The 19990-nt window shown below is 36.4% G+C and overlaps 2 protein-coding genes, 1 long non-coding RNA gene and 5 other non-coding genes across 11 annotated transcripts; 5 read left to right on the top strand and 3 right to left on the bottom strand.

Moving 5' to 3' along the window:
* Positions 1-39: 39 nt before the first annotated feature.
* On the bottom strand, positions 40-2193 carry LOC149741646 (uncharacterized). Its single transcript, XR_016385800.1, has 2 exons — positions 551-2193; positions 40-431 (listed from the first exon to the last, which is right to left on the bottom strand). It is a non-coding gene; the product is annotated as an uncharacterized LOC149741646 (long non-coding RNA).
* A 420-nt stretch (positions 2194-2613) lies between these two features.
* On the top strand, positions 2614-10873 carry LOC149741645 (Na(+)/citrate cotransporter-like). Of its 4 annotated transcripts, none has more exons than XR_016385789.1 (12): positions 2614-3937; positions 4004-4269; positions 4391-4532; positions 5008-5094; positions 5191-5244; positions 5995-6155; positions 6741-6863; positions 7255-7359; positions 7425-7618; positions 8476-8594; positions 9997-10141; positions 10514-10628. XR_016385789.1 is itself a non-coding variant. In XM_089885920.1 (12 exons), the coding sequence occupies exons 1-12, from the start codon at positions 3827-3829 to the stop codon at positions 10635-10637; spliced, it is 1542 nt and encodes a 513-aa protein (XP_089742046.1). In that variant the 5' UTR covers positions 2614-3826; the 3' UTR covers positions 10638-10873. The 4 variants fall into 4 exon arrangements, 3 of the variants coding, with proteins under 3 accessions (XP_089742046.1, XP_089741886.1, XP_089741968.1); XM_089885920.1 differs by having other exon boundaries at positions 10086-10141; positions 10514-10873; XM_089885760.1 differs by having other exon boundaries at positions 9980-10141; positions 10514-10873.
* A 675-nt stretch (positions 10874-11548) lies between these two features.
* Trnar-acg (transfer RNA arginine (anticodon ACG)) lies at positions 11549-11621 on the top strand. Its single transcript has one exon. It is a non-coding gene; the product is annotated as a tRNA-Arg (tRNA).
* Positions 11622-12489: 868 nt separating this feature from the next.
* On the bottom strand, positions 12490-12562 carry Trnar-acg (transfer RNA arginine (anticodon ACG)). Its single transcript has one exon. It is a non-coding gene; the product is annotated as a tRNA-Arg (tRNA).
* A 736-nt stretch (positions 12563-13298) lies between these two features.
* Trnar-acg (transfer RNA arginine (anticodon ACG)) lies at positions 13299-13371 on the top strand. Its single transcript has one exon. It is a non-coding gene; the product is annotated as a tRNA-Arg (tRNA).
* A 326-nt stretch (positions 13372-13697) lies between these two features.
* On the top strand, positions 13698-13770 carry Trnar-acg (transfer RNA arginine (anticodon ACG)). The gene has a single exon. It is a non-coding gene; the product is annotated as a tRNA-Arg (tRNA).
* Positions 13771-13890: 120 nt separating this feature from the next.
* On the top strand, positions 13891-19707 carry LOC149741639 (uncharacterized). The gene is made up of 5 exons (XM_089893848.1): positions 13891-14698; positions 15005-15130; positions 15441-15545; positions 16070-16249; positions 17908-19707. Exons 1-5 carry the CDS (start codon positions 14479-14481, stop codon positions 18714-18716), a joined length of 1440 nt encoding a protein of 479 aa, XP_089749974.1. The 5' UTR covers positions 13891-14478; the 3' UTR covers positions 18717-19707.
* Trnar-acg (transfer RNA arginine (anticodon ACG)) lies at positions 19472-19544 on the bottom strand. The gene has a single exon. It is a non-coding gene; the product is annotated as a tRNA-Arg (tRNA).
* Positions 19708-19990: the final 283 nt, after the last annotated feature.

Here is a 19990-nt window from a genome sequence, read left to right as displayed (position 1 = left end):
TATTAACTGTTTTGCAAACAGTAAAAACCGCAGATTGGATTTTGTAGTGTAGGCTATGTATTTTGGCGTCTATTTCGCTCGATTATGACCTTTCTTGTACATTATTGTTGTGTGTGTTTTCGGCGCTAAAAATATATAACTTTTGTCTGTTAAAGGTTTTCGAGTTTTTAGTAACAAAATCGCCCCCCCTAAAGCAAATGTCTGGATCCGCCCCTGCAAGAACTAAATGAACACATGCCGACCATGCATTTGTATATACGATTCACGCTCTGTGTGCGTAATGGCGGACACGAGCGCCGTTTCCTAACTTTGGGTCGCCGGACAGGTCACACGAGAGTTGTAGATTGACGAAAACGTGTACGTTGATTTGTTGTAAACGAATTTATTTTGTACGGGTACGCACGGTATGGTACGTATGTACGCACGGTTTTCTAAAAATATATACGCGATTAAATAATACACAGACACTTAAGTGATACACACACACAGAGCGTACGGTTTACAAACTATCACACAAAATAATACGATATATAAAAAACATAGCACCTACCGAACAATTTTAGGACAAGATAGCAGGCACACACAGGGCCGCTCAGGGGCAAAGTTAGTATAGACCAAGTTAGGAAACGGCGCTCGTGTCCGCCATTACGGAGCCCACAGAGCGTGAATCGCCTATACAAATGAATGGTCGGCATGTGTTCATTTAGTTCTTGTAAGCGATACAAAGCTAGAAAACACGTATAGCGATTGTTTTAACATTTAAAATATAATTTCTAATATAAATCTTGTTATACAATATTAAATCTAGGAATTAATGTGAAGTAAATTTATATTTTGACTGGTTTTCGGCGTACAGTGTGGTTTAAAAGGGTACTTTACGTTGGCGATTAAGACAAGCAGCAATCAGCTTAGTTTACATAATAGTATATGATCATACCTACGAATCTACAGAGCCATTCTTTACTACATTTATAATCCAACATGAGTGGACATGCAGCTCCAAACTGCTTAAGTACTAGCAGATAAGGTGTTCGCGTTTTCCGATTTCATAAAGTCACGGAACGCAGAAAAGGTAGGTTACTAATTCAAGCAGAGGACCAAAAATAGTAACTCAGTATTGTTTTCACTTCGATATTTGGCAAATTTTACAAAGATACCTTAAGTTTCGTTGCCGGGTATACGTGTTAAGTTTGTGGGCCAAAAAGTAAAATCACGGCAATTTACATGTGAAACTGCAGCTAGATACAACAGTTTATGGTAATGTTATGCGTTTTGTTTGTATTTTTATATTTTAAACATGTTCTTTTATGTTTTTGATTAGTAAACTTAATATACCTGTTATTTTACTCTTTAATCGATTAAGTGTTCAAGAAAAGTTGATTATTTTTGTGAGGTTTATTATTGTGATAAGATATAACATTAGTAGAAAGCCATTTTTACGCGCAGAAGTGCTTGGTTTTTAAAAAACCGCAATATTTAAACGAAAAACAGCACCCAGCAATGATAAAATGCTATGCCGTGGGCTCCGTAATGGTGGCGACTATGACGTCATAGACGCGAGACAATGGATAACAAGACTCTTTGTTTTACAATCCGTTTCCTAACTTGGTCTATACTAACTTTGCTCAGGGGTAACTATTCAAACAAGATGGATGTTGGCAGATATAAATACAACAGTACACTTGGACTGCGAGGTGATAGGAAAAGAAAGATAAAAAATGATTACCAGCAGTCAAACGTGGCGTAATTGTAACGTCACATAACACATAAAATACACACGCATGAGAAATTAAAATTAGGGGACATAAACACGCTGCTACAAAGCAAGAGCGAATTATAAAGCAAATTAAGACGTTACAATGTTTTTCGGTTTTCACTACGATTGTACAATATCCAAACTTCTAAAGTTTGAAATTGCATGTGAAAACGGTCAGTCTCACATTTTTCAAGTTATATAAAAGTAAATAAAATGAGTAAAAACGTACAAGGCTAATACGAGATTGTGAAAAATCTTCTTTTGGATTTCCAGTTTTACGTTTCGTCTTTGTAAACTTTTGAATAAACGCTGTAAACATAACCTACTCAATGTGCTGAGTGGACCATGCTCAGTTGGGCGGCCATGCTCTAATGCATTCAAAACACTATTGTTGACTATCATTTCTAAAACGCAAACGTTTCAGTTCTTAGAAGTTAGAACTCGCACGCAGTGGACCATTACACAGACTGGTAAAAGTTCGGGTTTCTTTCATCATTATTAAAAAAAGTGAAAAAGCGACTGCACATGAAGTTAGGGGATTAAAAGTCAAATGCATTTTGAGGCATTTTGTATATTTACTTACTTATAACGACCACCATATACGTAACGCTGAACGAAAATTGAAATATTCAGTCACTATCGGCGTGATATTTAACCGTAGGTATATTTAGTAGGACTTCTAGAAAAGGCTATATAAGGTATACATGGTAAAACTTCTTTTTACATGCCTCTATTAGATAATAAACAAAATAATTAACATGATTATTCACTGGGTTGAAGCAATTGCCGTTGAGTGTCTTACCTAAAGACATGCCTACAATGGTAGCAGCGACGAGCATTTAACCTATTACCGCCAACTGTGCCACGGCGCCGGACAGATAACCAGTTTTTAAGGACACAACATCAAGAAGAAGTGTTCGACGAAAAAGCGCCAGTATGACTACTTACGTGTTAAATAATAAGATAATGAATAGAAAATATATTCGAAATTCAGTCATTTATTAAAAAGCGAAAACAAATAATTACATCAGTCATATAGTACTGTGGGGGAAGATGGGACAGTTTTAGCACATAATATTCAAATATTCTGATCGTGTTTTAAACAATTAACAACGGTTCATGGTAGTCGTGAGGATGCGATTGTATAATATTTTGAAAGTTCTTTGTTTACTACCAAAGGGGACGAGGAAATTAAAAGGTGTCCCATCTTCTCCCACCCTACTATATATTTATGCCACGAATGCGCTTGCTTTTTGGCAACGAGTTGTTCAATGTCTGGTAAAGTCCTACAATTGGCGCAAATTTTCGGTCCCGTCAACTAATGTAAATTTTGATTGGTATAGCTCATTTACCCCTAAATACGGAGAATTTACCCCCAGTTTAAGAATCGCTGGTTTAAATGCATTTGTACGGACACCTGTTGTGCGAATCGCAGGACTGTACGTTTTATCAAACATATATTACAATGCACATTATGTTTCGGTATGGGATTTTAATAGGAGTTTGGTGATATAGAGTATTCTATATATAGTAGGGTGGGGGAAGATGGGACACCTTTTCAATCTATTTTCTCCTCCAATTTGGTAGTAAACAAACATTCAACGATTTTTTATAAAACTTTATCCTCACGGCTCCCATGGATCGTTGTTAATTGTTTAAAACACGATTAGGATATTTGGTGATTATTTGTGAAAGGTGTCCCATCTTCCCCCACCCTACTATACTCTATTTATTAATACCAAATTTGGTTTATACTTGCATTGTAACGTAAAGCCAAATATTTATTCAAACAATTTACGAATTCATATTATGCATTGATGTAGCAGGTGGGGTTAGTTGACACAGAGAAAGATATTTCGGTTATTGGGTTATTATCTTCAAATTGTGATGTATTAGCGTTGCGTAGATGTTCACCGTTTTGGTGTATTAAAGTTCGAATAAATGTAATGTAATTAGAAATTCATATTCCAACAGATAAGGTCGTTAGAAATCAACTGTTACTACATGCCTTATTTATTTTAATAAAAAAAAATAAATAAAAAAGAACTGTTTAAACACATACACTGCGAAATGATGGCCTTGCCGCATTTTTTAAAACAAATTTGGAAATATAGGTCAACGCTGGTTATCATTTTTACTCCTGTAATGCTACTTCCGTTGCCCCTTCTTGTAACAGGAAAGGTAAAGCACATTTCCCAGAAGGGTATGTGAAGTTATAAAGTATATTACTGACACCAATTTTGACAGGAATTCATCTGCGGGTATATTACTCTGGTTATGGCAATATATTGGATAACAGAAGTAATTCCGCTGGCCGTTACGTCACTAATTCCACTCATAGTCTTTCCCTTGACCGGAATAATGACCTCAAAGGAAGTCAGCAAGGCATATTTCATAGACACGAACTGGTTGTTCATTGGAGGCCTAATGATTGCGATTGGAATGGAAAATACTGGACTGCATAAAAGAATTGCTTTAAGAGCATTGTTACTCTTTGGAACGAGTCCACAGAGGTAGAAAACAGTAACATAGCTATTTCTCACTTTACACGCTGTTTTAAAGTATGTTTTACACTTTATAACTGTCATTCCATTTTCTTACACCGGCAACTCATAATGGTTTATTGTGATACAGTTTGTTCGCTGGTTTCATGGTAGCGTCATTTTTTATTTCAATGTGGATAAGCAATGCTGCTACAGTGGCAATGATTCTGCCTGTTGTGAATGCTCTGATGGGAGAACTAGAAGAAAGTAAAATTTCTATGCTTAGAAAAAAAGTAAGCGATCTTTATAGAAGTTTTAGCAGTATTTGGCTACGTGTGCATGTTGTATCATAAATACTGTACTCAAGTCCCTGTTTCATAATTCTATATTGTGGTATAACGATTGTCGTTTTACGTTTTTTGCGTGTTCGTGTCTTACCGCACATCTTCGCGTGTTCGCGACCGCAGACTTCGTTTAATCCAATATATAATAATAGTATATAGTAGGATAACGGAAGATGGGACACCTTATCGTTCTATTGTCACATTTTGTAGTAAACAAAGAAAATTCAAATAAATATAAATCCGCACCTTGATGACTCCCATTGACCGTTGCTAGAGCAGAATATGATCGTGATCAGGGTATTTGGATGTTCTGCGCTAAATGTGTCCCATCTTCCGCCACCCTACTATACTATGTTATGTTAAAGACCTAGCAGTTTCGTAATGTCTTAGGAGATACGAACATAAAGTGTATTTTTTACTGTAGAGGGCGAACGAAACGGTAGAAGCACCGGGGACCAACCAAAGTATAAGCGGATACGAAAACCCAGCTTTAAATGCAGATGGCTTAGAAGTACGTTCATTGTATGATTTGTTATTATTAAACCGTTTTTTTGGGTTTCCAATGCGCTTATATTATTAATATTTCTTTAACTGGTTCCTATTTCAGTCTCGGTCGAATAATGGCGAATCTCAACAAGCATCGTCGGTTGTTGTAACACAGGTTTGTTCCCGCATCACATAGTGTTTGTATATAAGTCAGTAACACGGTATATTGTACTGTTGGGTTAAGATGGGGTACCGCTAACTCTTAAATTCCCCATTTTCTAAATGGAATTTAAACAATTAACAATGTTTTTTTACAGTCCACGGTCTATATAATTATATAACTCTATAAAAATAGTTTTACTTACTTCCAAATGTAGGACGAGAGAGGGAATAAAAAACCATCTTACCCCCTGTCCCATTTTACCCCATGTCCAATCTTACCTCAGCCTTATATAAATGTCTGGTCGAATAACTTAATTAAAAAATTAGGCATGGTGACGTTTCTTTGTTTGAATGAATAAAAATGACTTATTTACCCCATAGCGTGACAAGGCAACGATAGTCGTTACAACCGAGGTGTCCTATTTCTTGTATCCAAGTTTTACCACGCGAAAAAGTATGGCATATTGTTTTAATGTTTTAGCTGTCTGCGCTAACGCGTAAAGGCTATACGCCATTTACGTCGGGTGGGTCACACTTTATTGGTTTATTTCCTAAATTGGACTCTCTGAAGACGCGAACATTTATAGGTCCACGTTGTATTGAAACACTTGCAAAAAGATATTACAACAATTCAGATCATAACTTTAAGAATTATTGCACGTTTTGGAAAGCCTTTTCGTTCTTAACTCTCATAAGTTATTGTCAATTAGTTGCTAATAAAATGTGAATATTATATAATTTATATAAAAAAAGTAACTTGCAGGTAAATATAAGATTTGACGCCGAAGAAGAAGCCAATAAAAAGAGAATGAAGTTGTTGCGAAACGGAGTCACAGTTTGTGTGACATTTGCGGCAACCATCGGCGGATTATGCACAATTATTGGAACGCCTTCAAACTCTGTACTGGTAGCACTATACGAAGAGTAAGGCTATTTCAAAATGAGCATCCTTATACAGTCAACCCCGCTTAATCGGCCCACGTTTAATCGAACCACCCGCTTAATCGGACCAGTTTGGCTTGGTCCCGATGTGGTCCGATTAAGCGGGGTTGACTGTATTATGCATTTTTCACCTATTAAAAAGTGAAGTATTCGTTCAAAACCGAATTTTAATTAAAAAAATGGTAACCGTCTATATGCTTAGCGACTTGCTGGACCGTGAGAATACTGTTACATATGTTAACGTCCATCATTAAATGTGTACCGGTAAAATTATATTAAAAAAGTGTCTTAACTTGCCCATGTCCATTTTACCACACCCTATCCATATGTTAAATCTATCTATAGTAGGGTGGCGGAAGATGGGACTCCTTTTCATTCTATTTTTTGTCCTATTTGGTGGTAAACAACGAGCATTCAAAGAATTATAAAACCATATCCTTACAACTCCTATAGACCGTTTTTAATTGTTAAAAAGAGATCAGGATATTTGGATATTATGTACTAAAGGTGCCCCATCTTCCCCCATCCTACTATATTACTTCTGATTCCATCTTGTTTGATTTATAGGTTGTACCCACAGACCACACAAGATTTGACTTTCGTCGCTTGGATGAAATTTGGGGTTCCAGTTGCATTGGCCTTTCTAGTTCTGACTTATCTTTGGCTCATTTGGTTATATGTCAAATCCGGGTAATACTGTGTACAGTCACCTTAAATAAAAGATTTGTTGTAGAGCTTGACTATTCCAGCGGGGGCAATATATAGTACTTTGGGGTAAGATTGGACATCTTTATCCTATAATATATAAACATCCTGACTCTGTTTAAACAATTAATAACGGTCTGTGGGAGTCGTGAGGTTACGCTTTTATAATTCTTTAAATGTTTTTGTTAACGATCGAATTGGACGAGATATTAGAAAGAAAGTGTGTCTCATTTTCCCTCACCCTACTATATGCACGTTCCTACCATGCAAAAGCTAACACTATCCTCGCGTGGTCGAAAAACGACATGAAAAAAGACATGAAAAAAGGGAAAGATAGCGGGAAGAAATACGAAATATTTTCAATACTTACTTTTAGATTGTGTGGCCTGAAGACTTTATTTGCTTGCTCTGGTAAAACAGAAGACGAACTGAATACTGAATCAGTTATTAAAAGTGAATACAAAAAGTTGGGGTCAATAAGGTAAAAAATAAATTATCTGATTTCATACCTTAAACAATTGCCGTTTTTATGCATGTTACTTGTAGGTGGGAAGAAGGGACAGTTCTGGTGATATTCATTCTGACTGCACTACTGTGGTTGTTTCGCAAACCTGGCTTTATAACTGGCTGGGGTCAAATATTTTATGGCAATGTCTCTGACGGAACTGTTGCCATAACCATGTCGTTTCTTCTTTTTATTCTTCCTAGAGAGAGACCGGAATTTCTTTGCAGGTCACAAGGTAGGCCAAAAAAGTAAGAAGCCATAAGGCTGTGAAAATAACCCGGTAGTAGGACACGGGGTTATCGTAAGTCTTTATACATATTGTACAGTGGAGGAAGATAAGACACCTTTTCATTCTATTTCTTCGTTTCATTTGATAGTAAACAAAGTACATTTAATGAGTTATAAAAATCTATCCTCACGACTTCCATAGACTGTTAATTGTTTTAAACACGATCAGGATATTTAGATAATATGGGCTAAAGGTGTCCCATCTTGCCCCACAGTACTATACATGAAATAACTAAACCACGACAGTCTGATTGCAAAAAGTAGAGAAAGGTAGAAGCGAAAAAAAACATGATAAAGTAGAAAATCGCACGAAAGGTTACGGATGCCCGTGTGTGCTTCAGGGCATATAGGTAAAATGATTCAGCTTATGAGTTATGGAAGTTCAAAATAAGTACCTTATTACGGTTTGTTCTTCCTTTAAAAACCAATGTTTCTGTTTAACACCGTTTTTTTAAAGTTAAAGGGGCATACTAACCAAAAATCAATATTGTGCATTGATAGAAATGCTCAAATGTAATCTAAAGGAACCCCCGAAGTTTCAAAAAACAGAACAACTTGTAAAAGAATGCGCTTGAAAACCGCAAATTAGAAAAACAAAACATTATTAAATCTAAAAAATTAAAGAACTTACACGATTGGTCCATGCTGTTTTTTTTATCCTCCCATTTGGCAGTAAATAAAATATGTTTAAAGAATTATCAAAGCAAAGTGTTTCGTTTTTGAAGACGTATAAGCAGGTTACATTACAGTACCGGCAAAACTCATAACAAATGGTATAATTGCAATACATGTGTTACCTTTCAGGAACAAGGTTCATGCACCCTGTTCAACCGATCATAGACTGGCCAACAATGCAAAGAAAGTTCTCTTGGAAAGTGGCTCTGCTTCTTGGTGGAGCTTTTGCACTAGCTAGCGGCAGTACGGTGAGAAAATAGATCTGGAACACCATGCTGCATATAATATGTCCGGCGCCGTGGCATAGTGGTTAGTGCGCCTGCCTGTAACACAGAGGAAATGGGTTCAAGGCTCGACGTTGCTACCATTGTGGGCGCATGTGTCCTTGGGCAAGACACTTAACGACAATTGCTCCAACCCAGCGGTCACTAATGGTGTCCAAATTATCAGCAATACATAATAAAAAAAAAATCCCAAAAAAATAATCACCCACAAAGTAACATACATGGCAACTCGTAAGCTGGCACGAGGTGCTAAACTCGTGTGATAACGACTGTCGTTTTCCGTCCACGCGAGGATAAAGTAAGTTACATTCATTCATATCTCATATATACCGAAACAACGGTCTTACAGAGTCGTAACTATACGGTTAAATAATTCTTTAGACATTTTTTTAGTTTGAACCAATAATCCATTATCATAGCTTTAAAAAATTGGACTGAAATATTTTGTACTGCTTAATTTTGTTTTGATAAATTAGTTTTTAGAGAGAAAAATAGACATGAGAAAAATAGGCAGCGGTAAAAAACACCCTGAATTATGAGATGCCAATTAGCACAACAATATCAATTTAAGCTTGTTTATGTGGTAAAAAACTAGCACAGTTAGGTAAATTTACTGTATAATATTAGTATGTTTAAATTTGGTTTTCAAAGCGTTCGATATTATATCAAAAGATTAAATATTTTTTATAATTAAATTTAACAAGGATTTTAACGGTCCCATCTTACTTCGCCTGCTTTCAAATCGCAAATATTACATTTTGTGTGTTTAATATTTGTTTTAGGCGTTGCCAATTAATTAAGGTACTATGGTACAAATTCATGCTAACACCCAAAAATCGTCATTTACTTGTTTTTGAAACATAAGGCAACGGGTGCCTAAATATCACAATTTTCCACTCTATTACATATATCTGTAACGAAACCTCCGTTCACTGTATACAAAAAAGCAAGAACAACTACAACTGTTCGGTGAAAACGGATCTATATGTCCAAATACGTGCTCAACAATGACAACTGTTCGATGAAAAATGAACTAGTTTACCACTATGCAGTATACAAGGAAAATGAAGAAAAATCATTTTTGTGTTTTGCCATAAGGTATAGTAGGGTGGGGGAAGATGGGACACCTTTAGCTTATAATATCCAAATATCCTGATCGTGTTTTAAACAATAACAACGGTCTATGGGAGTCGTGAGGATATAGTTTTATAATTCTTCGAATATTCTTTGTTTACTACTAAATGAGAAAATAGAGTTAAAAGGTGTCCCATCTTCCCCTTCCTACTAAAAGGTGTCCCATCTCGCCCCACTCTACTATAATCTAATTTACAACTTTTTTGTGACTTAAGAAATCAGGTCTTTCTAGATGGGTGGGAGTTCAACTTCTATTTCTTAGTGGCCTTCAACCCTGGATTGTTGTTTCAATTGTCAGTATCATCATTTCAATATTAACAGAATTTACCAACAATACAGCTCTTGCCTCAACATTTGTCCCCATATTGGCTCAACTGGTAAGTGGTCGACATATTTTTTAGTATCTATGTAGTTTTTTTCTGTAATGAGTCATCTATATAGTAGGGCAGGGGAAGATGGGACACCTTTAGTACGTAATATCCAAGTATCCTGATCGTGTTTTAATCAATTAACAACGGCCTATGGGAGCCGACAGCATACCGTTTAATAACTCTTTTAATGTTCTTTGTTTACAATCTAATTGGACGAGAATATGGAAAGAAAGGGTGTCCCATCTTCCCCCACTCTACTATATCTTAAATTCCATGTGATGTAAACTGCCACAATATTCTTATTCGTAAAAGTCGCACCATCCTCGCCTATTCGGATTAAAATGTACATAATTAACTACTTTTTATGCTTTCATTTAGTCCCAAGTCTTACATATCCACCCACTGTACATTCTCATTTCAACGGTTTTCTCTGCATCCTTTACCTTCATGCTACCATCAGGAACTCCCGCAAACGCCATCGCTGTTACATACGAACACGTAAAGGTCCGGGATTTTATTAAAGCTGGTTGGATGTTAAAGATTATCGGCCTTATCGTCCTTACATTATCTATTAACACTTTTGGAAATTCCTTCTTCCAGTTGGACAACTTCCCAGAATGGGCCGTTCTGTCCAATAACATTTCTAAACAACAGTAGCAGTATGTAGAACGGCGATGAGAACTTATATGTATATTCTGAATGCACTGGTTAGTCTACATAATAAATCCGAAAATTGTACTTGAAATCACAATTATTATCTATATAAAGGATAGTAATCAAAGCCAGTCATTAGCTGCAACATGACAAGCGAGATTGCAATACCTGATCATAACAAATTTATTTTAGAAGGGAAAAATAAAGTAGCGTTACACTGAGACTGCAAACAAATAATGCTGTAAAACTGTCACAAAAAGACAAGAAAGAAAAGCTTTAATGAGTGGGCACGTAGGTACATTTTGGAATTAGGCTATTAAACCAACAGAGAAGTAATCGTTAATTACTCGCTAACTAGGCGATCGTTTACAGTATAGTTCATAAAACTATGTTTGGTTTAAAATATTTTATAGAGTACAATCATTTCATTGAAGTTGAAGCTACATTTTGAATTTAGCGCTTTTTATCAAACAGTAACGGAATCAATCGTTAATTATGCGGTTTTAGATCTGAAAATTTAGGCTAAAAATTATGAATGTATATTATGATTTAATTTCAATCAAGAGAGAAAAATAAATGCTACACAGTTAGGAATTATACCTTTGAACGAAAAACAATAAATATAAATTTAGTTAGGAACGTACTATACGCACATCAATTATGGAATCAACTTAAGCGAACGGGTGGTTTTAAACAACTTCCTTCCTCTTATTAAAGTATGACAGGACGAGCTAACTATTTAAACAGTATTTGAGCATCGGTCCTGTGGCCCAATGGATAAGGCGCCTGACTACGAATCAGGAGATTCCAGGTTCGAGTCCTGGCAGGATCGTATGATTTTTTCAGATCAATACAGTGCTTTTGCAGTGTTGAAATCCACAACACAAGTGTCAATACTTTGATACGTCGCGCTCCAGCGAAGGTGATATTCGTTCATACCTTCACGTTGGAGGTCGACTTTTTCAATTACATTGTTCCACATTTTGTTATTGTTTTTATATCATTAAGGCCACAGAAAAACTTGAATAAAGCTTGCTTGCAGATCTAGCTTACGGGTATATTTAGTACAACCACATCGTTAGAATTGTGAGTTATTGAAGTTATAGTGCTGAAGTTTCTTCGTATTGTGAACTTGAAAAGTTGAATAAAAACTTGCCTGTTTTGTGCTCATCGTGGTAAAGATGTTTCAGCAAACCATTCATGCTGTAAATTCTTCCCTGTCCAGCATTTATTTGACGCATAACCACAACAAAAGCGATAGTACTGTTTTTTGGTCACTTAACTTGACGACAATTGCACACACTTCAAAATCTGTTCAAAATTTGCCTCTGCAAACACGATAGCAGCGACAGCGATGAATATAATCACTCACAAAGTAGCATACATGGTAACTCGTAAGCTGGCACGAGGTGTATGAAATAATAAAACATCCGTGTTATATCGACTGTCGTTTTCCGGCCATGCGAGGATAAAGTAAGTTACATTTTGTCATACATTCATAATACTGATTGCAAATCGTAACAGCAAACATAAGGTTTTAAAACAGTATTTGCACAATATCTGTTTGAATTATTTAAAGTTACCATTCATTAAACTGCGTGTCTGTGTGCGAAAATGTAGGTTTTGTAGATAACCTTGGCGATTGGTCAATATTCTTTAAGACACGCGGATGTACGTTTAATATGTTTTGAAAAATAACACGATCCTGCCAGGACTCGAACCTGGAATCTCCTGATTCGTAGTCAGGCGCCTTATCCATTGGGCCACAGGACCGATACACATACAAGCACGTATACTTATATGATGTATTAGAGCTTACTTATAACAGGAAGGAAGTTATTAAAAAAAATGAAAAAAAATTCTGCAGTGATCCACTCCAAGAAATTGACCAGACTTATCCCTTGGTTTTATTAATACCAAGGTAAAATAGTATAAAAGAATAAATGAATGTAACTTGCTTTTATATTCAAACGTGCCCGGAAAACGGAAGTCGTTATAACACAGGTATTCTGCTTCATACATCTCGTGCCGGCTGACGATATACCATGTAACTTTGTTGGTACCGTTTCATTTCTATGTTGTTTGGCGGACAATTTGGACAACCTATATTAATGACTACTGGGTCGGAGCAAATTAAGTGTCTTGGGAAATGTTTTAAAACGTAATTCCGGAATATTTGTTTTTTATTGATTATTTAAAGTTAACATTTATTAGGGACTCTTTAATCATAATGCTTATGCTCTCTTGTTTAATAGTTTTCCGTTGTTATGCCCGCCCGTGATGCCCCCAAACAACATTATTATTATTATATTTCGGTGCATTTACCCTTCCGGTTTTTGACACCGCATATACATGGCAGTAAATGTACAAAAAACTTGGCGGTAACGGGATAAAATTAGGATTTAGTCTACAAAGTTTGATCCAAACAACAGACGTTCCGACGTCCGCTAAGTTTCAAATAACTTTCTGGTGGAAGGATATATACTGAACATTCTAAACCAATTGCATCGGTCCTGTGGCCCAATGGATAAGGCGCCTGACTACGAATCAGGAGATTCCAGGTTCGAGTCCTGGCAGGATCATTTTTAAAATTAATTTTAAGGTTTATATTTCCAGATTCATCGATTGCCGAACTGACAGGTTAAGCGGACACCAGCAGAAATCTTGATACAGATTCCAAACTAAAGCTGGCAGATTCTGAAGTAGTGCAGCTTGTAGGCCTACATCTTTTTTAATATGAAGAAAATTAACATACAAAAATGATAATGTACTAGCCAAAACTTATATGAATGCAAAATTCATTTATGCCCGTTGTATATATGCGATCGGGTCAGTGTTTTAAACAACTTCCTTCCTCTTATAATCAAGCACGCGTATTGTATGGTAATTATTGTTTTTTGGAAGTATCGGTCCTGTGGCCCAATGGATAAGGCGCCTGACTACGAATCAGGAGATTCCAGGTTCGAGTCCTGGCAGGATCGTTTAAATTTAAAAATTGTTTTCAAACCAAGCCAAGAATGTTGATAACTATATCAAAACTCCTCTGCGTTGAGTACGTTTCATCATTTGCAATGCAAACATATATTTTTACCGTCCGGGTCGTCCACACATGACGTTGTCAATTTATAAAGAAAATCGTGGAAAATATTTAATTCTTCCATAGCAGGGTGGGAAAAGATAAGACACCTTCAGCTCGTAATATCCAAATATCTTGATCGTGTTTTAAACAATTACCAACGGTATATGTGAGTCGCAAGAATATGGTTTTACAATTCTATAAATGTACTTTGTTCACTACCAAATTGAACGAGAAAGCAGAATAAAAATGTACCCCCTGTTTCCCCACCCTGCTATATAAACTATTCTGTGCAGTGAAATAACGATATAATTCTGTTGCTGTCTAGCCCGGAGGGTATGATTTAGCATAACTATGAACAATTAGGCTGAGCCTGCCGCAGTTCCGATGAAAGGCATTGAGATTGGCAGTTTATAAACCATCGAGAGTATAGATCTCGTATATCAGGTTTTCAGCCAGGTAAATATTCATCTTCAAATAGTTTTATAGAATTTACTTTGCAAGTTCTTGGCAACGATTTTGTTTGTACCTGTACATAATACTGCCCAATTCTTCTTTCGATTTTGTATATTTATTCCTTGTTTTTTAAAGAAGTTTCCAAGGGACGTTTAAAATGACTGTTCTCAAACCTGCAATGTTAGTTTCAATTTATTTAATTCTATGTTGTGGTCGGTGTGTTTTCGGAATAAAAGAACCCTCTTTAACGGTGGCGGAAGCGGATGAATATCTTCGTAACCACTCTCGTATTTTCACACCGGCTCGTGTCATTGACGTCACAGATGGGGTATATTGTGCCATCGGTTACGGGATTGGAAACATGATTATGGTCGAAGGTAAAACAAAAAAACGCTAACAAAATAACTAACACCACATACAACGGATTGTATGCTAACAGACTTTTTATAATGTTTAAACATATTTAAATTTTTATAATGTTTAAAAATAATTGAATTTTATAATGTTTAAAAATATTTGACTTTTTAATGTTTAAACATAACTGACTTTTTATAATGTTTATACACAATAGAATTTTTATAATGTTTAAACATAACTGATTTTTTTATAACGTTCAAACATAACCGACTTTTTATAATGTTTGAACATTATAGACTTTTTTTAATGTTTAAACATAATTGCAGGTACGGACGGCGTGATTATAATTGACACAACAGAGTCAAACGACGCTGGTCGGGCCGCTTATTCAGCATTGAGGGAAAAATCCAATAAACCGTTAAAGGCGATTATTTTAACTCATTTTCATGGCGGTACATTTTATATATTATTCGTCAATTTTTCTCAAAAATAATTATCTTTATCATATAATAATATAAATATCCCGACTGTGTTTTAAACAATTAACAACCGTCTATAGGAGTCGTGAGGTTACGGTTTTATAATTCCTAGAATGTTCTTTGTTTACTACCAAAGGACATGAAAATAGAATTAAAAAGTGTCTCGTTTTCCCCCACTTTACTATATACTCTATAATTTAAAATGTGCGCATGGAATATACCACTCAACGATTATATTGAAAATGAACGTGTCTCACGTTTTAACACCGGTTTGTCTTTACAGATCACATCACTGGTGCGAGAGCTTTGTTGGAAGACGCTTCCCAAAGAGGTTGGGAAGTTAATGTTTACGCGCATTCGACCACGAGAAACGAAATTGCAAGAGCAGGTATATGTATAATACTGCGGAGGAAGATGGGACACGTTTAGAACATAATATCCAAGTTTACTGATTGTGTTTTAAACAATTAACAATGGTTTATGGGAGTCGTGAGGATTGTTTACTACCAAATGGGACGAGAAAATAGAATGGAAAAGTGTCCAATCTTCCCCCACCCTACTGTATCTGTATTGCATAGAGTTGGGTCTGATGCGTTGGGTTAATATTGAATTTAAAAACAGTTGACTTTACAGTATAGCTAAACAACCGGCTATGTAACTTAGTACAAGGCATGAGTGTTATTGACTTTATTAGTCCGATCAGTGTGAATTTACACACCATTAAAGGTGGCTGTACACAGTATCCGGAATTCGTCCGTTTTGTCTGTTTTGTCTGTTTTGTCTGGATTTTGTCGCCGCAAGCGGAACTCGGTAATAGGTTTGCATACGACTTCGCAAGCGAATTCGCATGCCGGATACTGTGTACAGCCACTTTTATGCTGGTGATGTAACCTTTTTTTTATATATTTACAGACTCCGTGTATGCGACCCGTTTTCGCAGAGCAGTCCGGCAGTTTGGACATATTCTTGTCCCCGACTTGGAGCGAATAAACTGCGGACTTGGATTGGCATATGTGAGGAATAGACAACCTGTCAATCAAACTATTTCACCAACACACACGTATGAAGACAGAAAGACCTTTACCGTTGCGGGTGACATTTCTATAAATCTGTTCATAAATACCCTAATTTTTTTCCAGTATACCATGGCCTACTCAATACACGGCCTAGGAATACACCGAAACTGCTCAGAAAATAGGAGGCCTATTGACGCGAATAATGCCCATTATAATACATTGTTACGTCACGGTTTTATGAATGGATTTTGCTGTCTGGCTGTAGTTTTTGCATCAAATAACAGTTTATTTACCATTCCCGGTTAAATTACCTTATTTTTCGGGTTATTTTGTCAACATCTTATATTTTTTATAAATGTTTAAGCATGACTGAACAGATAGGAGTTACTTTTAACCACGTGCGGCATACAAGTAAGTTTTACCGACAGTTTAGTTTGGCTCAGTCGCTGAGTGAAAATAGTATTTGGCTTAAAACAGAAGTTTTATAAGACAGCCTATGCATATCTAGCAAAACAACACCGCTGTAACAACAAGTAAGTTAATTGATATGTCCGTTGCGGACTTTTAAAACCGGCCCTTAAAAAAAATATAGGATATTGGATAAACACAAGCATTAGCCTTTAGTCTCAAGGTGCTTATGCCTTGACCTGTCCTGCTGCTCATAACTCATTTTCTACCTGAGGTTTTTTTTTGTTAAAGCAGGACAGAGGCTCTTCCTCAAGGTCAAAAAATGGGTCATACACCACATCATAAATTAAGACTGTTTGATACAAACAAACTCACGATAGCCTCCCTTCGTACTTAAGTGTTGTGTCTAACTTTAGACCTTTGTCGCTGTTTAAATTTGACTAGTCTTCCTTCCTGAAGATCTTCTTGCCACTTCTTCATGATCATAACATGCACAGATGGTACCCTTATCCAAATATTTTTATCCAACTACGGAACACCTATTGACCATGCTTAAATAGCTTGCTTAATAATTCTGGTGGCTTACAATTTAATCTAAATAAAATTATAAAGGTGTGCTGCATTATAAAACTTGCCAAATGCCTGTCTACTAAATTAAATATAATCAAAACGTAGGTTTTCTGTGTTGGTAAACTGAATCTGATTGCTCGTCTCTCTTTATGCTTAATAAACTGATATTTATATACTAATAAACCTTTTGCGCTGCTTTATATGTCTGGTATGATTTTAACTAAACAAGAAAATATCCCGGCGACACGTTCTGTGATAAACTGTAAGTTAAAACAACCTAGAACTGGTATTGAACCTACCAACAACTGCAAACTGCATTCAAAATGAAGGAAATCCATTCATAAAACCGTGACGTAACAATGTATTATAATGGGCATTATTCGCGTCAATAGGCCTCTTATTTTCGGAGCAGTTTCGGTGTATTCCTAGGCCGTGTATTGAGTAGGCCATGAGTATACCAACGTTATAAATATCCATAGCCAGTGGGTATGATGTGTTATAATTAGTGTATCGATAATGGTATATAGTAGGGTTGGAGAAGACGAGAAACCTTTAGCACATAATATCTAAATATCCTGACCGTGTTTTAAACAATTAACAACGGTCTATGGGAGTCGTGAGGATACGGTTTTATAATTCTTTAAACGTTCTTTGTTTACTACCAAATAGGACAAGTAAATAGAATGAAAAGGTGTCCTATCTTTCCCTATCGTACTATATGACAACAATATCGTTGGCCAATATTTCTATGTTTAGGAATTACATTCGATCTTATCCACACTCCTGGCGAGACGAACGATCAAACAACTGTCTGGATACCAGAAAAGAAAGCCTTCTTTCCAGGCGACAACATTTACCAAGCATTTCCGAACTTATACGCTATCCGTGGTTCACCACACAGAGATGTAAAGAGCTGGTATGAGAGCATGGACTTTTTAAAAAGCCTCAATGCAAAATATATGGTGCCGTCCCACACTGCACCGGTAACTGGCGAGGAAGAGATTTCAGATATTTTGACTAAATACAGGGACGCTATTAAGTTCATATATGACCAGACTGTACGGTACATCAATAAGAACTATGAACTTGGCGCGATAGTTGACAAAATAAGCCTTCCACCGACCCTAGCTTCCCATCCATATCTACTTGAGTTTTACGGATCAGTAGATTGGTCTATACGAACTGTATACTCAGGTCTGCTCGGTTGGTTCGACGGGGATGCTGCAAATTTAAATCCGCTTACTAAAAGAGAAAGGGCAATACGGATGACTAATCTCATTAACAACGCAACCGAAACGACTTCCGCTTTGTCAAAGTTCGTGATTGCCGCACGAAACAGTTTAAGAATTTCCGACGCGAATTTTTCACGGACTGGGTATCATTTAAGGGCAGAACTGCAGTGGGCCCTCGAATTAGCAACAATGGCAATCAACACTGGTTTCGTGGATGACCCTGGTTACCAAGAAGCACGACAAGTCAAAATAGACGTACTGGCAAAGTTAGCTGTGTTGAGATTGAGTGCAACTGAACGAAACTATTATTTAACTGTAAGAAAAGAAACGTAGCTGAACATTAACAGTGTCGTAAGTCCAAGAACGTTGAAACCATGGTTCGAGACACGAATGGACCCTCAATTCATGGCTGAATATCCCTTGAGGTTTAACGCGGAAATTTGCAACGCCACGATATTACTGGCAGTCAAATTCTATTTTACTGATGTAGGAAACACATACGGTTACACCATACGAAACTGTGTTGCAAATCTCGAAGAAACCAGAAACCGCTCGTATGATGTCACAGTTGTAACGTCTTACGTTCTTTGGCGCGACATAGTGGTCGGAAAGAGAGATATTTTATCTTCTTACATTACGGGCCAAATTGAATTAAAAAGTAAAACTTGGTGGGGAGGACTTATAACTTTGAAAACGTTTCTGGATTTAATGGACCGAGATGAGTTTATAGCGTGAATGGCCCGGTTAAATGTCTTCACCGTTATCAAGCACAAAACGAAAAAAACATCGAGTAGCGTTAGTGAAAAATACTGACGCTATACCTTTCAATAACTCGCAATACTATTGGAGTGACTAAACACACCTGTATGCTGTATCGGCAAGCAAGCTTTTATTTAAGTTTACTGTATGGGTTTAATGCTATAAAAAAATACAATAACAAATGATGAACAATGTAATTGAGAAAGTCGTCTTCCAACGTGAAGGAATGACAAATATCACTTTCGCTGGGGCGCGACGTATAAAAGTATTGACACCTATGTTGTGGATTTCAACACTGCAAAGACACTGTATTAATACGAAAAAAAACACGATCCTGCCAGGACTCGAACCTGGAATCTCCTGATTCGTAGTCAGGCGCCTTATCCATTGGGCCACAGGACCGACACATACATACTGTTTAAATATTTCCCTCGTCTTGTCATACTTTAACAAGAGGAAGGAAGTTTTTTAAACCGCCAGATTGCATAAGTTGATTCCATAATTGATGCGCGTATAGTACGTTTTTAACTAGATCTCTAATTTTTTCGTTCAAAAATGTTTTGTATTAGAATTAGCATTATTGTGCACGTAAGTCGTAATATATCCTTTTTGTCGAATAGTTGATTTTCTTGTTGTTGGGCACCTTTTTGAGTACGTTAAAATTACTTTACTGTTTGATAAAAAGCGCTAAATCCAAAATGTATCTTAAACTTGTGTGTTTCGAATTTGTAAAATTACACCTGTTGTAAAAATCGCTAAGTAACTCCTCGTGTGTTTCAATATATTTTTAAATTGTTGTCAATTAATAAAGGGATGAAAGCACTAATTTGTTGATTCCCCCAAACCGT

This window comes from Ciona robusta, chromosome 1 (genome assembly GCF_009617815.1).
Source record: "Ciona robusta chromosome 1, ASM961781v2".
Classification (NCBI taxonomy): Eukaryota; Metazoa; Chordata; class Ascidiacea; order Phlebobranchia; family Cionidae; genus Ciona; species Ciona robusta.
The sequence above is the reverse complement of the archived record's forward strand: the minus strand, read 5'-3'. Positions and strand labels throughout refer to the sequence as shown.

Coding starts and splice junctions, on each gene's coding strand:
- LOC149741645 (XM_089885760.1), top strand. CDS start 3,827: ATGATGGCCTTGCCGCATTTTTTAAAACAAATTTGGAAATATAGGTCA. Junction 4,533..5,007: donor TTTCTATGCTTAGAAAAAAA/GTAAGCGATCTT, acceptor TTTTTACTGTAG/AGGGCGAACGAAACGGTAGA. Junction 7,619..8,475: donor ATTTCTTTGCAGGTCACAAG/GTAGGCCAAAAA, acceptor GTTACCTTTCAG/GAACAAGGTTCATGCACCCT.
- LOC149741639 (XM_089893848.1), top strand. CDS start 14,479: ATGACTGTTCTCAAACCTGCAATGTTAGTTTCAATTTATTTAATTCTA. Junction 14,699..15,004: donor AAACATGATTATGGTCGAAG/GTAAAACAAAAA, acceptor ACATAATTGCAG/GTACGGACGGCGTGATTATA. Junction 15,546..16,069: donor AAACGAAATTGCAAGAGCAG/GTATATGTATAA, acceptor ATATATTTACAG/ACTCCGTGTATGCGACCCGT.